Source organism: Camelina sativa, chromosome 4 (assembly GCF_030686135.1).
Source record: "Camelina sativa cultivar CO46 ecotype springtype chromosome 4, ASM3068613v1".
Lineage (NCBI taxonomy): Eukaryota > Viridiplantae > Streptophyta > Magnoliopsida > Brassicales > Brassicaceae > Camelina > Camelina sativa.
In genome coordinates this window covers 1043356-1057836 of record NC_141883.1, presented here as the reverse complement: position 1 = coordinate 1057836, position 14481 = coordinate 1043356, and the positions used below count along the sequence as shown (strand labels likewise).

The window sequence follows — 14481 nt, the reverse complement described above, 5'->3', positions numbered from 1 at the left end:
AATGGATCTGTAAGGTGGAAGACTACTTTGTGTTGGATGCTACGCCTGACCACTCCAAGGTACACATGGCTTCGATGCATTTTGATAGTCATGCTGCGGTGTGGCATCATGCTCTTATCCAAACACCTTTCGGTCAGAGTTTGTTACAAGATTGGGTTTCTTATAAGTTGCTATTGAGGGAGAGATTTGTGGATGTGTTAGAGGATCCGATTGCAGAGCTTAAAAACTTGCAAGAGAGGGAGGGGATCGTTGTTTACCATCAGAAGTTCGAGCTGATCGGAACAAGGGTTTCTCTCTTAGAGGATTACCTGGTTCGTGCATACCTTGCAGGCCTTCGGCTTGACACCCAAATGCACATCAGGATGTTTCCGCCGCAGACCGTCCGTCAGTGTTTGGTGTTGGGTTGCCTTTAAGAGAAGTTTCATCCAGTGGCTAAGGGTTCGGGTTATGGGGGTCACACTCCAAGTTCCCCGGTAATAGCTACACTACCTCAGCTACTAAACCAGTCACACTTCAGAAGAAGGAAGTAGGACAAGAACTTGCTACCAACCATTCAAAAATTGACCAGGAAGTTCTTATCGCAAAATGAGATGAGTGAAAGAAGGGCGAAGGGGTTATGTTTTCAGTGTGATGAAAAGTACACACCTGATCACTATTTGAAACATAAGAAAACACAAGTGTTCATGATTGAAGTAGAATTAAGGAGAGGAGGAAGAGATTGATCAAAATGAGGATCAAGTGTTAGCTAATGAAGAGAAGGATATGCTGAGAGTTTTGATTAGTGCAATTGCTGGAGTCTCTGACTTTCGCACCTTGAAGGTGAGAGGAGTACACAAGAAGAAGGTGATGTTTATATTGCTTGACACAGGATCCACACACAACTTTAAGGATCCTCGGACGGTAAAGAAACTTGGTGTATCAGTGCAGATTGCGGGAATATCTCGAGTAGTGGTTGCAGACGGTAGTAAGTTGGGGGTTCAGGAAAGAGTATCTCAATTTCAGTGGGAGTTCCAGGGTACATCGTTCCAAGCTGATTTTATGCTGATTCCTCTTGGTGGTTGTGACATGGTACTTGGTGTAATATGGCTGGCTCCTTTGGGGGACACAAAATGGAACATACAAAAATTGGAGATGGGTTTTTGGTGGAATAAATAAAGGATTTTGCTTCATGGAATCAAACTTGGTGCGGTGAGAACAATTAAGCAAAGACATTTAACAAGTTTGATGAGGAGGAGGTGCAGGTGTCAATGATTTGTGCTCCGGAGGTTGTGGAGCAAGAGGACATGACACTTTATGCTGTGGAGGTGAGCCACATGACAAATGAAGATAACTCAGAGGTTTTGCAGCTAAAGACTGAGTATGCTGACATTTTTGCAGAACCTACAGAGCTACCACCTTTCAGGGAGAATCATGATCATCAGATTGTGCTGCAGTCCGGTTCTGATCCAGTTAATCAGAGACCATATCGTTATGAAGTGTACTAGAAAAATGAAATAGATAAGATTATGGAGGAGTTGTTAACCGCGGGCACCATCAGAGTGAGTTCGATTCCATTTTTTTCACCAGTGGTGTTAGTCAAAAAGAAAGATAACACATGTAGGCTATGTGTCGACTACAGGGCGTTGAACGGGATGACCAACAAGAACCGGTTTCATATTCCTCTAATTGAAGATCTCATGGATGAACTAGGCGGTTCTATGGTATTCTCAAAAGTAGACTTGAGAGCAGGCTACCACCAGGTTAGAATGGCACCCGAGGATGTGCATAAGACAGCCTTCAAGACACACTGTGGACACTTTGAATATCTAGTCATGCCGTTTGATTTGACAAACGCACCTGCAATCTTTCAAGGCTTGATGATGTGACACCTCAGTTTGTGGAGAGGTTTAAAAGAATTGATTTGGCCACCTATGTTCACCAAAGTGCACTTATCTTTTCGTTCAAGGGGCCTGAGAGAACTCCAGAGTTAAGTGTGCTTGAGCTGGAGTAGTCTCAGGATGGGTGACCTTTCGGGATGTGACTGTTCGAACTGTGTGAGTGAGGACAAAACACAGGGAAAGATCATGTGGTGATTTATAGGAACGGTAACAAGTTTTTAAAACCTCCCGGACGTAGCAAACCAGCTGTCGGATAGAAATAGGCTCACGAGCCTAGTGAAAGGACGTGAGACCCATTTAGAAAAGTAGGCCTATGGACCGGGATTTGACATGGGGCCCACTAAGAGGTGGAGGTCGGTGCGTTACAGATGAACTCAGTATTTAAAGACTTCCTGCAAAAATTTGTCCTTATCTTCTTTGATGATATATTGGTTTACAACCTAACGATGGAAGATCACATCATTCAATTGGAAAAAGTGTTTCAACTGATGAGGAGAAACAAGTTGTTCGCTAAGGAAAGCAAGTGTGACTTTGCATCACCCAAAGTATAATATTTGGGCGATTACATTGTTGCAGGAGGTGTTTCCACTTATCCAAACAAGGTTAAGGCAGTTGTGGATTGGCTGGTTCCTACTAATCTTAAACAACTAAGAGGATTTTTGGGTTTGGCGGGGTAATAGAGGCGTTTTGTGAAGAATTTTGGACAACTGCTAGGCCTCTAACGATCATGACCAAAAAATATTATTTTTTCTGGTCTGAAGAAGCATTGACCGCTTTTGTCAGTCTTAAGGAGGCACTCTGCCAAGCTCCAGTACTTTCTTTACCCTTATCTAATGAGCCGTTCTTGGTTGAAACTGATGCTTTCACTACCGGGATTGGGGCTGTACTGATGCAGAAAGGACATCCTCTAGCTTTCATCAGCCGCCACCTAAAGGGAAAGCAGCTACAACTATCAATCTACGAGGAAAAACTCTTGGCAGTGGTTTTTACGGTGCAGAAGTGGCGCCATTACCTGCTACCAAATCACTTCATTATAAAAACGGACCAGAGGTGTCTGAAGTACCTGTTAGAGCAACGTTTGAACACTCCTCTGCAACAACAATGGCTGCCCAAACTACTAGAGTTCGACTATAAAATTCAGTACCGACAAGGTAAAGACAATGTCGCAGCAGATGCACTTTCTCGAGTAGAGGGAGCAGAGGTGTTGCACATGGTGATGTCAGTTCTTGAATGTGACATGCTCAAGGATATACAATCTCATTACGAGATGAATGCTGTTCTTAAGAAGATCATCGCGGATTTGGTAACAGACCCGGGGGCAAAGAAACATTATTCATGTGTTCAGTCTGTTCTGCGAAGGAAGAATAAGATTGTGGTGCCACAAGACCAATCTTTGTGTGACTCTATACTTCAATGGATGCATTGCTCCGGTACTGGTGGTCACTCAGGCCGAGATGCTACTTATCATAAGGTGAAAGGGTTGTTTTTTTGGAAGGGAATGGCAATTGAAATTCAAAACTACATTCGCAGTTGCTCTGTTTGTCAACAGTGCAAGTATGATACGGCTGCTTATCCGGGACTGCTCCAATCACTTCCTATTCCTGAGACTATTTGGACAGATCTCTCCATGGACTTCATTGACGGATTGCCCGTCTCTGCAGGCAAGACTGTAATTTTTGTTGCCGTGGATCGGCTCACCAAAGCAGCTCATTTTATGGCATTATCTCATCCTTACACTGCAGTCTCTGTGGAACAAGTGTTCATCGATACGGTCTTCCGCTTACATGGATGTCCAAAGTCAATCGTTAGCGATAGAGACACCGTGTTCCTCAGTACGTTTTGGAAAGAATTGTTCACACTACAGGGTGTTGAGCTGAAGTTTTCTAGCGCCTATCACCCCCAGAGCGATGGACAAACAGAGGTTCTAAACAGGTGTTTAGAGACTTATATATGTTGTATGTGCAACGACAAACCGCACATCTGAACAATTGGTTGCCTCTGGCAGAGTTTTGGTACAATACCAATTTTCACTCCGCAACTCAAATGAGTCCATTCGAAGCGGTGTATGGACAGGCTCCACCAGTTCACCATCCTTACTTACCTGGTAAGTCTAAAGTAGCGGTTGTGGCAAGGAGTTTGTAGGAAAGAGAAGATATGTTGCTGATTTTGAAGTTTCACTTACTACGAGCACAACACAGGATGAAGCAGTTTGCGGATGCACATTGCTCTGACAGAACGTTTGATATTTGTGACTTTATGTATCTGAAAGTGCAGCCATATCGTCAAGGCTCTGTGGTGGTTTGTGTGAATCAGAAACTGGCTCCAAAATATTATGGAACGTACAAGATTACTGATCGTTGTGGTAAGGTCGCGTACAAGCTGATGTTACCATACGGATCCCTCATTCATCCAATCTTTCATGTTTCACAATTAAAACTCAATTGTGTTGGGTAAAAATCATAGTATATTTGATTCAGACATTACAAATAAAACATAATTACTATTTATATTTCTTATTCCTTACAAAAGCTTTAAAAAACATCCTTTTTTTTAAAAAATCTAATGTTAAATCATATTCAAAGAAAAAAATAGTGTTTTTACAACTAGTGCATCGGTTGTTTGAAATAAACTTATAGATTTTACATTAGATTAAAATAGAAACCAGTCTCAGATTCTAGAATGAAACCAAGCTTGAAGCCCATTGTCAAACCGCCTATCCCCTTGTCGTTGAATGGCCAAAATCTGATCCCGGACTTGGCGGTCAATCCACTTGATTAGCTGCTCCGGACTATTTTGGTGTTGTCCATGCCGTCTTCCATTCCTTTTCCGCCAGATGGTATGAACCGCTAGCTGAAAGGTGTAGCGAGTGAAAAACCTGTCCAAACGATCCAGGTGGTTTTCTGCTAAGAAATTGAGAAGCTGATGTCAATCAGTTGTGTATCGTGTACGAAACATCGCCTTAGTCGTCGCTTTCCACACCTCTGAAGTAAACCTACAGGCAAAAAACAGATGCAACCTGGTTTCTATACTTTGTTGACAAAGCACACAGGTCCCCGTAGCTCCAATGTTCCACCGCAGCATTCGATCCCCTGTCGCCAACTTGTCGTGAACTGCTAACCAGGTACAAAAGGTATACTTCGGAGTAGCATGAGGAAACCAAATCGCTTGGTACCAGGAAACCTCCGCAAAAGTGCGACGAATATGATTCCAAGTGTCTGCCGTAGAGAAGTCCGCTTTGAAGTTACCCGCCTTCCCTTTCCACAGAAACAAATCAGCCTCCTCTGTTCTACGTTGGTACTGCGAGCGTAAAACATCCTCGATGGAGAGGAGGTGTGGGAGACGAGGTCTACGCCTACGCCTAGCAGACCATGCCTCCGCTACTGTCATTGTGCGCCCAATCCCCAAGTCTACAGCTCCCCTAGCTCCTGCCACATCTACTAACCGGCCTAAAGACGACCAAGTATCAAACCAAAAAGAATTCAGCTGCCCATTACCCACCTCCACCTTACACGACATTGTTGCAACCGCTCTATATTTCAGGATCTTCCGCCATATCCAAGAGCCCACTCCTGAGTTTTCTTTCACCGACCATAATGATCTCCCCTTCAATAGATAACGATCCACCCATTGTACCCATAAGGAGTTTCCGCGAGAGAGTATCCGCCAAACCAACTTAAAACAACACACATCATTTGCCTCCTTCAAACTACAAAGACCAAGTTTAATATATTTCCTTTATATTTCTTGCCTATCTAATATATTCATATTTATCATCATATACATAAAAGTAAGGTTTCTCTCCTTATTGGTCCACTTGGCAATTCAAGTTTAACAGAAAAAATTATATTAAATCACAAATTAAAAAACATTTAATCTTCACATTTAACTCACATTTTTATACAATACTGAAATCATTTAAATTATGCATTAACTTTATTTCTCCACTCAATTGTATTTAAACAAATAATAAATGAGAATTGTAACTCCTATTGTTCTAAATGTAATTTTCTATCACTTCTCTCCCTATAAATACTTATTTTCTTATTCTCTTAGTCTCTCATTCTTTCATTCTCTCATCATTTTCCACTATATCTCTTTTTTGTGTTTTTTTTTTGTTATTTTTTTGTATGAGTTAAAAAAATCAATTCAAATATCATTGAGTTTGTATGATATGTATATCTTACATTGTTTTCTTTAATGTTTTAAAAGGTTTATCTCCATTGCCTATATTAGATTAACATCTAATAAGTTATTATTTTTCATACTCTTCTACAATATTCATCACACAATAAGTCATGAAGTTGAAAAGATTCATCTCTCATTCTCTATTATGTACTCTGATTATCTCACATATTCATGTATCATTTTTAATAATTTATAAAGATCAATATAATAATATTTAAAGATCAATACAATTATCTATTTATAAAGTCTATTTTGTTTAAAGTCTATAAACTCTATTTATAAAGTCTATTTTGTTTTGTGATCCAATAGATAAATATATAAAGATCAATATGATATTTATTTTATTTAAAAATTTGAGGTTTTTGAAAACAAAAAGAACTTCAATTAAAAAAAAGTTGGTCTTTGTGATTTAAGAAAAATGAAAAAATGATCCCAAAAAGAAATCATATTTAACTAGAAATGAAATATAGAAAAACAATATAATTTAATACCATTTAAGTAAATCCTCCAAAGATGAAACCAATAGTATGAAATCTAGCACTATAAATTAAATTGAAGAGTGAAAAACAAAAAACAAAACCAAAAAGATAGAAGTTCTCCTTGGGGTTTTAAAAAATCTTTGGATTGAAGTTCATACAATTTTATAAGAAAACTAATTTAGTTTGCCACTTCAAAAGTAATATTTTCAATTTGAAAAATTATGTGTGATTGTTGAGTTTATATCAACAAAACAACCAAATCATGTGTAAGTTAAAATTTTGAGCCCCTTGGTATTCCTTTTCCTTAAGTCAAAACAAATTAAAATATTTATATTAAATCACAAATTTAAAAAACATTTAATCTTGACATTTAACTCACATATTAATATAAAATTGAAATCATATAAATTATGCATTAACTATATATTTCTCCACTCAATTTTATTAAAACAAATAATAAATTAGAATTGTAACTCTCATTTTTCTAAATATAATTTTTTTTAAATATAATTTTTCATCACTTCTCTTCATATAAATACTCATTCTCTTATTCTCTCATTCTTTCATTTTCTCATCCTCTTCCACTATATCTCATTTTTTGTTTTTGTTTTTTTTGTGTTTTTTGTTATAGTTGTTGTATAGGTTAAAAAAAATCAATTCAAATATCATAGTAAACATGTAATTCTAAATTTTAATTTTAAAGCTTGTATGATATGTATATCTTACATTGTATATATATATATATAAGGTTTTACTCTCTCCTTATTGGTCCATTTAGTATTTAATTTCTAAAAGAATCATATTTCTTTTTAATTAAAGAAAAATGTAATAATGTACATTAATCTATACTTTAAATTCATACTTTACTACTAAATTGTAACTGAAATGACATAAATTATGAATTGACTACTTTTTTCCATTCATTTTCATTCAAACACACTATAAATTATAATTAACTCTTCTATTTAAATAATTTTAGAAATGTAACTTTCATCCCTTGAAATCCTATAAATAACTATTCTCACATCATCATTCACCATATCTCACATTCTAAATATTTTCTTTGTTTTGTTTATGTTCTTGCATGGGTTCAAAACTCATGGTAAGAATATGATTATATATTTTGTTAGATTTATCTTATATTTTGTTCAATTTTATTTCTTTGTTTTTATGTATTTATTCCTTCTTTCTTTGTCTTTTTATTATTTTCAATTTTCAATTACATATATATAATACAATTTTGGTGGCTGTAAAAAAATTATCGATGCAGATTCAACAACACTAATTTCGATCAAAACCCAATGAGAAAATAAAGCTAAAGAAATCATCTTCATTCATGTAAATTTATTTTATTTTCTTAAAGTATGCAATATTTTAACAAAATAAACTATTATAATAGAATTAGTAAATCAAAATTTTTTAACTCTCTTTATTAAAAAAATATTCTCAGAAAATTCTCATAATTTTATGATTATTATAACCTAAAATGAATTAACATAACTAATACAACAACCCGCGCATATGCGCGGGAGATTACCAAGTTTGTACTAAAATTAAGCTTTCCTGGATTTTTTTTGTGAACAAAACTTTCATTAGTAAAACCAATTCAGCTGCTTCTTGATATATGTGTTTCTTATAGAGAGAAATTCAACAGTAGTAAAAGAATTAAGCATCAGACTGGAGGGACCTGGTTCAACACTAGTAAAAGAGTAAAGAATGTTCTAATTGCACACTTGTACTTCAAATTAAACTCTCTAGTGGTTTTTTTTTTTTTTGCAGATAATGAACAAAACTTTCATAACTAAAGACAGATTCAGCTGCGTGCGTCTTCTAATTCATGTTTCTTATAGGGAGCTTCACAGAAAGCAGCCGAAGAAAAATATACTTAGAGCTTCCTGTTGATGGTGGTTCTTTAGGCTCAGACCGGGGATTCTCATTGGATTGTCTAGCAGATATGACCTTGTCAATGGTTTGATCAGGGACATCGACCCCTGTGGTTTCCATATCTGCAATTATGGCAATGGCTGCATCAAGTTCTCCAAGGTCCAAACACAATGTGATGATCTCATCGTACAACGGGCTGCAATAGAAGACCCGGTATTCAGATGTCATTGTTTGTAGTCAAGTTTAGTCATATTGAACGCCTTAGGCCAGCTTCCATAAATGACTAAACCCAAAAGAGTGGTTGTAAATGAGTTACCTGCCAAAAGAGTAGCCAAGACTGTGTGTCGTCTGCAAGATCTTCAAGAAGGCTGAAGGCATCGGATTCCACCCAATTCAATCACCTACACAAACTCATGATTACGTTTGTTATTGTTATATACTTATATTATTGACATTGGTCATAGAGAGTTATATAATAATGATTTAGAGGTTTGAAGGGACTCTTGCCTTTGTCATGAGTATAATTGCCGACTCTACTTCCCACTCTTGTGACCATTTCCTAGGAGTTTTGTTCTTAAAATCCTTCTCCCATGTCCAACCCCAAACATCTGCTATTGTATACATACACGTCAAATACTTTCTTTTCCCTCATTTCTTTTAATGCTTCGAATGAGTCCTCAGGGAACCAGAATGTAGTCGGCATTGACAAACATGCTTAAACTATCATATTCATGAACATGTGACTAATAAAGTCATAAACATATACAAACACACACCTCAAGTGTCATACGAGATGCCCTCTTCCCACGTTCTTTGTTCTGTTTGCTTCATAAGATTCTTTTAAGAGTTGAACTCCAATCATTTGAAGATGCTTCTTAGCTTCAGCTGCCTTATTCTTAACTAAATCCTCTCCTTCTGCTCGACCTCTCAGTTTCTGCAACTACCACTTCTTCCTCCTCATTTTCATCATCCCCTTCCTGTTCTTCCTCCTCCTCATCATCATCAACTTCTTTTGCAACATCTTTAATTTTGTTCTCCGACTCAACTGTAGCTACTGTTTCAGCTGTTTCGTTGGATTCAACTGAAGTTCTAATCAAGCCTTCTCCAAGAAACCGACGTTTCCAGAACTCCGTGTCTCCTTCATGTAGCTTGATTCGACATATTAATTCGTCAGCTACCTATATATAAAAATGAAAATTTATTACATGAGTCGAGATACACATTTTCCCAATTGAAAGAAAGGAACACAAACTTACCTCCTCCTCTTCTTCTTCAATTGGAGGAACCCAAAGAGGTCGACCTCGAGATTTGTTTATTCTCCTTGCTTTTTGGACTCGCTCGTAAAGAAAATTCCTTGTTCCATCATTTGGCAAACCCTGAGCTTCAAGTTCTTCCTTTAACTCTGATACAACCATCTTGCTTGCTGCTTTCGGCTTCAAAAGATTCTGTGCAGGACCTCTTATTATGTTCCGTAATCTCTCAATCACTCTCATGTAATCAGATTCTGATGCATCTCCTAAAACTGGAAGACCTTCACTCTGTAAGGTTCTCAAGAGCCTCCTATGGTGAATTTTCCAATCTTCAAGGCATCTCTGTTTAATGGAAGTTTCAATAGGGTTTGAGTATATAAACCTATGTACCTGAAAATGTTTACAAAGTGCAAATCTTTTAGTATATCAAGACAAAAACATGTGAAAAAACACCTACTTTCTGTCAGGAAATTAGAACAGAGCATAAGAATATAACTTGTAAAAAGTTCCAGTCAAACCGCGCAGGACTCCAGTATATTTTACCTTGCTAAATAATCAATCTCATAGCCAAGTTCAGCTTCTTCTTGCAATGGTTCAATTCATGAGCTGACTAGTGTTCGATATTTTCTGCTCATAATCATGGCTCTTGGAGGTATAGATTGGTTATCTTTGCGCATTGCATCATCTATAAGATCGACAATTCTTCCTGGTCCAAAGGTAGAGAGTATCGTTTCAAGACAGTAAATTTACAAGGGAAGGAAGAAAAAAAAAAGCTAGTCACTACTCACTAACGCATGTCCTAAAATCAACAACGAAGATAACACATAAAAGTATAAAAAATAGAGAACCATAATCGTAAATAGTTATAGTGATATATTCTCACAATGTCCCAGAAAGTGTTCAACATATGCCTCTGCATATTAGTATTTACACAGGTAGAAGTTTATGCATACCTTCTCGACACAAAGCCCGGAGATACAAAGAGAGAGGATCCTCAAAGTTCCCTGCATTGAGGAAAACTATTGTTCCTCCTTCAAATTTTTTCAGCACACGAAAATGTCTAATTGCTTCCTTCACAACACAATATTTTTGTAAAGCACTCAACTAAGAGCCTGAAATGGATCATTATACAGATCATACATATTAGGGTTTTTTTTTAACAATAGAACGAGTTGAAATGCAAACTGGGTATAAATGAGTTCAAGACAGTATGAAATTTCTCTTACGCATAAGTCTTGTGGTCCTCAACCATCATTCCAAGTAATTCAGCAACACCCTGAACCCTGTGATTCATGCAACAGGCTACCTAAAACTTTGTCCACTTTTAATTGTGTGCAACAAAACCTCATATGAATTACCTATCATATATGACTCAGCTCTTGTATAGGCTTGGATCACCCAGTTATATGTCTCAGTGTCGGGCTTCACAAAATCTATCAAATAAAGCTATGTAAGAAGCCACTACGCAACAACTAGACCAAACATTTGAAGCTGGAAAAAAAAATACAAACCTTGGCCATACTCCATATTTTCAAATGTCGCATAAGCAACCTTGGGAATCCACATGTAGCCTACACAAATGGAAGCAAAGAAAAACCTATTAGATAACAACAAAAAGGCATAAAACCATCTTCATCATCAGACAAAGAAGAAGCGTGTGTATACAATGACAAACCTACACACTAAGAAGACAATTGAAATGAAATGTTGTCGCCATTCTACCAGCTGCCTCCATTTCGACATTAGAATGATCTCCAGCTTTGCAATCTTCTTCAATCATCATATCATAAAGCTGATCTGTTGCTCTCATCCCATCTCTAGCACCTTTCAAGAAAAGTTTATTTGCATCTTCCAAGTGATTGGTTCTCATGAGCTCCTCTATAAAAAAAAAGCCACAATCCAATTATAAACGATTACTCAATAACCCCAACCATGGCCAACACACAAAAAAAATACAAGCATTTGATTCTAACAAATAGTCTTGGTAGGAGAGAATACCAACTAAAGAATGAGCTCAGCGGCTCTCTAACATTATAATTTTTATTTCCTTGAAACTCTTAGGTTACATCATTATTCCTTTTATAGGCAATACCCTTCTAGGGTTTTACATTGAGATAGCTAACTAATCCTCACATGAGTCAAGACACTCAAACCTGTTCTTCAGAGGTATTGGTTCCGTACAGTCCACCTTTGCTTTTCCTTTATTGTCTCTTCTGATTTCGTCTCTTTGCACAGGTGGAGTCGACTGTTGATGGCTAAGAAGAGAAGACTGAGATGAGACAGGCTTTTCCCTGTTGGACTGAATTGTTGCACTAGGCTGAGCGGGATCACAGTTGGGCTTGGCGTTAATGGGCTGTTGTGAGGTAGAGCCCATTAACGGTTTAATATCTTCAGTCAAAAACATCTCTTCGTCTTCTTTCTTCATTGTAACTTGATTCTTCTTCTGAACTGGATCTCTCGCAATCTTGACAGATAAAAACGGAACCGTTGGACTCTTGCTCGGAGTTGTTGGAGTCTTGCTCGGAGTTGTTGAACTCTTGCTGATACTCCCCCGCAAACTCTGTGTGGGAGGAAGGACCACACCGAGTTTGTACTGAAGGTTATTGAAGGAGCGGAACGGAAGCGACTTCGTGAAGAGGTCGGCGATTTGCTGATGACCAGGTATATGTTTTACCAGAACCGTTCCTAGAGCAACCTTCTCTCTTACATAATGATAGTGATTTGCGAAATGCTTACTTTTCTTGTGGAACGCAGGATTCGCCGAGATAAACGGCTGATAGATTGTCACAGTACAGTTCTGGGGCCTGATACTGAGGAATCCCAAGCTCCTTAAGGATGTTGCAGATCCACGAGATCTCAGCTGCTGCATCTGACATTGCTCTGTACTCGGCTTCCGTAGAGCTTCGAGCAACGGAGTCCTGCTTCTAAGATGCCCACGAGATCAAGTTGGTACCAAGGTAAGAACAGTACCCCCCTGTTGTCAACTTGTTTCCGCACAACCTCCATGATCACTATCACTGTACACTCTGAGAGTATTGCTTTTGTTCTTATTGAAATTGAGTCCCATTGTAATTGTGCCTTTGATGTAGCGGAGGATTCGCTTGAGAAGATGGAAATCTGAGAAAGTTGGAGCGTGCATTTTCTGACAGACAAAATTTACCGCAAACTGGATGTTGGGCCTTGTAAGAGTCAGGTATTGTAATTTTCCAGCTAAACTCCGAAAGTATGTTGGATTTGGAAACGGTTCCCTGTTCTTAGCTCTCGTATTTTCAAGTTGTTCAGGCAATGGTGTTGCAACTGATGAACATTCACTCATGGCTGCAGCAATCAACAAATCTTCTGCATATTTCTGCTGAGATAAGAAGAGACCTAATGGATGAAAATGAGCTTGAATTCCAAGGAAGTAGTGCATTTGCCCCAGGTCTTTCATGTGAAATTGAGTGTGGAGAGAGGCTAAGAAGGTCGTGATAAGCATATCGTCCACGTAGAGCAGAAGAACAATAACTGCTCCATCCCGTTTGTAAACAAAGAGGCTTGGATCTGGTATACTACAGGTAAACCCGAACTCCAACAGAAAATTACTGAATTTATCATACCAGGCACGCGGGGATTGTTTTAACCCATAGATTGATTTATGCAGTCGACACACATAGTCTGGTTTTTCAGGATCAACGAAGCCCGCCGGTTGTTTCATGTACACCGTTTCTGTCAAATCTCCATGTGAAAAGGCATGTTCAACATCCAATTCCTTGATGTCCCAACCCCTTTTGGTGGCCATGTCGAAGACTGCTCTGACAGTTGCTGTACGCACTACAGGACTGTATGTTTCCAGGTAATCTATTCCCTCTTCTTGGTTAAATCCTTGAGCAACCAGTCGAGCCTTGAGCTTCTGTAGTGATCCATCATCATTTCTTTTTGCTCTAAAAACCCTTTTGCTTCCTAACACGTTCATATCTGGTGTAGGAGGAGTTAGAGACCAAGTTTTTACTGCCTTACAGTTTCCCATTTCTACACCCATTGCTCCATTCCAACCCGGGTGTTTGAGAGCCTCAGTCATTGTCTTTGGTTCCGGACAGGACACTTTATGAGATAAAAGGGCATATCTCGGGTTTGGTTTCCTGATTCCATCTTGTAACTGTGTTCTCATTCCATGACTAGGCATCACTTGATTGATTGGTTCAGCCATTGTTTGATTAACTGGTTCTGCTTGTGATGTTTTTGCAGAATCCTGAGATGCTTGAGCTGAAGATGCCAACGAGCTTGTGTCCGAGTCATAAACCTGAGAGACTTGAGCTGAGGACTCTTGCTCGGAGCTTGCGTCTGGACTTGAGAAATTCGAGCTTGGGGACACTGAGGTAGGAATAATTGTATTTTGAACTGGTGACTCCGGTGTTTTCTGAGTATTAGGAGCAGATGTCGAAGTTTGAACTCTTGTTGGTGTTTGAACTGGCGTATTGTTTTCAGAATTAAATACAGGAGTAATAGGAGGAGTGGGAACCACAGAGGAGGTGGAACACAAGGCGTCCTGCAGAGAAGTATCCGTCCTGATGGGCGAAAGAGGAGAGCTGTTGCCAATAGAAGCAGGATCAAAGCCTGTCGTACACTCAGTACTTTCCCCCAGACCCTCAGTAGACACAACCTGAAACCTTGTATTTGGCAAAGGTGGAAAATCTTGAGGTGAGAACAATGGTATGTTCCTTAGTTATTCATCTCCTGTTATCACTGATTCTCTTATCTGATTCACACTTTGAACCGACGTAGGAAAACTTTTATACCAGGCTGTCATGAGAGGAGTGCATCGTTGTG

At 38.4% G+C, this 14481-nt stretch overlaps 2 protein-coding genes and 1 pseudogene across 4 annotated transcripts; all 3 read right to left on the bottom strand.

The window, feature by feature from the left end:
* Positions 1–4544: 4544 nt before the first annotated feature.
* Positions 4545–5393, bottom strand: LOC147945176 (uncharacterized). Its single transcript, XM_087509133.1, has 2 exons — positions 4907–5393; positions 4545–4777 (listed from the first exon to the last, which is right to left on the bottom strand). Exons 1-2 carry the CDS (start codon positions 5391–5393, stop codon positions 4545–4547), a joined length of 720 nt encoding a protein of 239 aa, XP_087365259.1.
* A 2795-nt stretch (positions 5394–8188) lies between these two features.
* LOC109132643 (uncharacterized) lies at positions 8189–9170 on the bottom strand (annotated as a pseudogene). The gene is made up of 3 exons (XR_002037640.2): positions 8933–9170; positions 8742–8826; positions 8189–8621 (listed from the first exon to the last, which is right to left on the bottom strand). The product of XR_002037640.2 is annotated as an uncharacterized LOC109132643 (transcript).
* Positions 8992–12544, bottom strand: LOC109132414 (uncharacterized). 2 transcript variants are annotated; one of them, XM_087509684.1, is made up of 9 exons: positions 11351–11489; positions 11187–11246; positions 11034–11108; positions 10902–10958; positions 10629–10787; positions 10219–10381; positions 9682–10065; positions 9202–9603; positions 8992–9033 (listed from the first exon to the last, which is right to left on the bottom strand). In XM_087509684.1, exons 7-8 carry the CDS (start codon positions 9916–9918, stop codon positions 9322–9324), a joined length of 519 nt encoding a protein of 172 aa, XP_087365810.1. In that variant the 5' UTR covers positions 9919–10065; positions 10219–10381; positions 10629–10787; positions 10902–10958; positions 11034–11108; positions 11187–11246; positions 11351–11489; the 3' UTR covers positions 8992–9033; positions 9202–9321. The 2 variants fall into 2 exon arrangements, with proteins under 2 accessions (XP_087365810.1, XP_087365809.1); XM_087509683.1 differs by lacking the exon at positions 8992–9033 and adding an exon at positions 11829–12544 and having other exon boundaries at positions 11351–11553.
* Positions 12545–14481: the final 1937 nt, after the last annotated feature.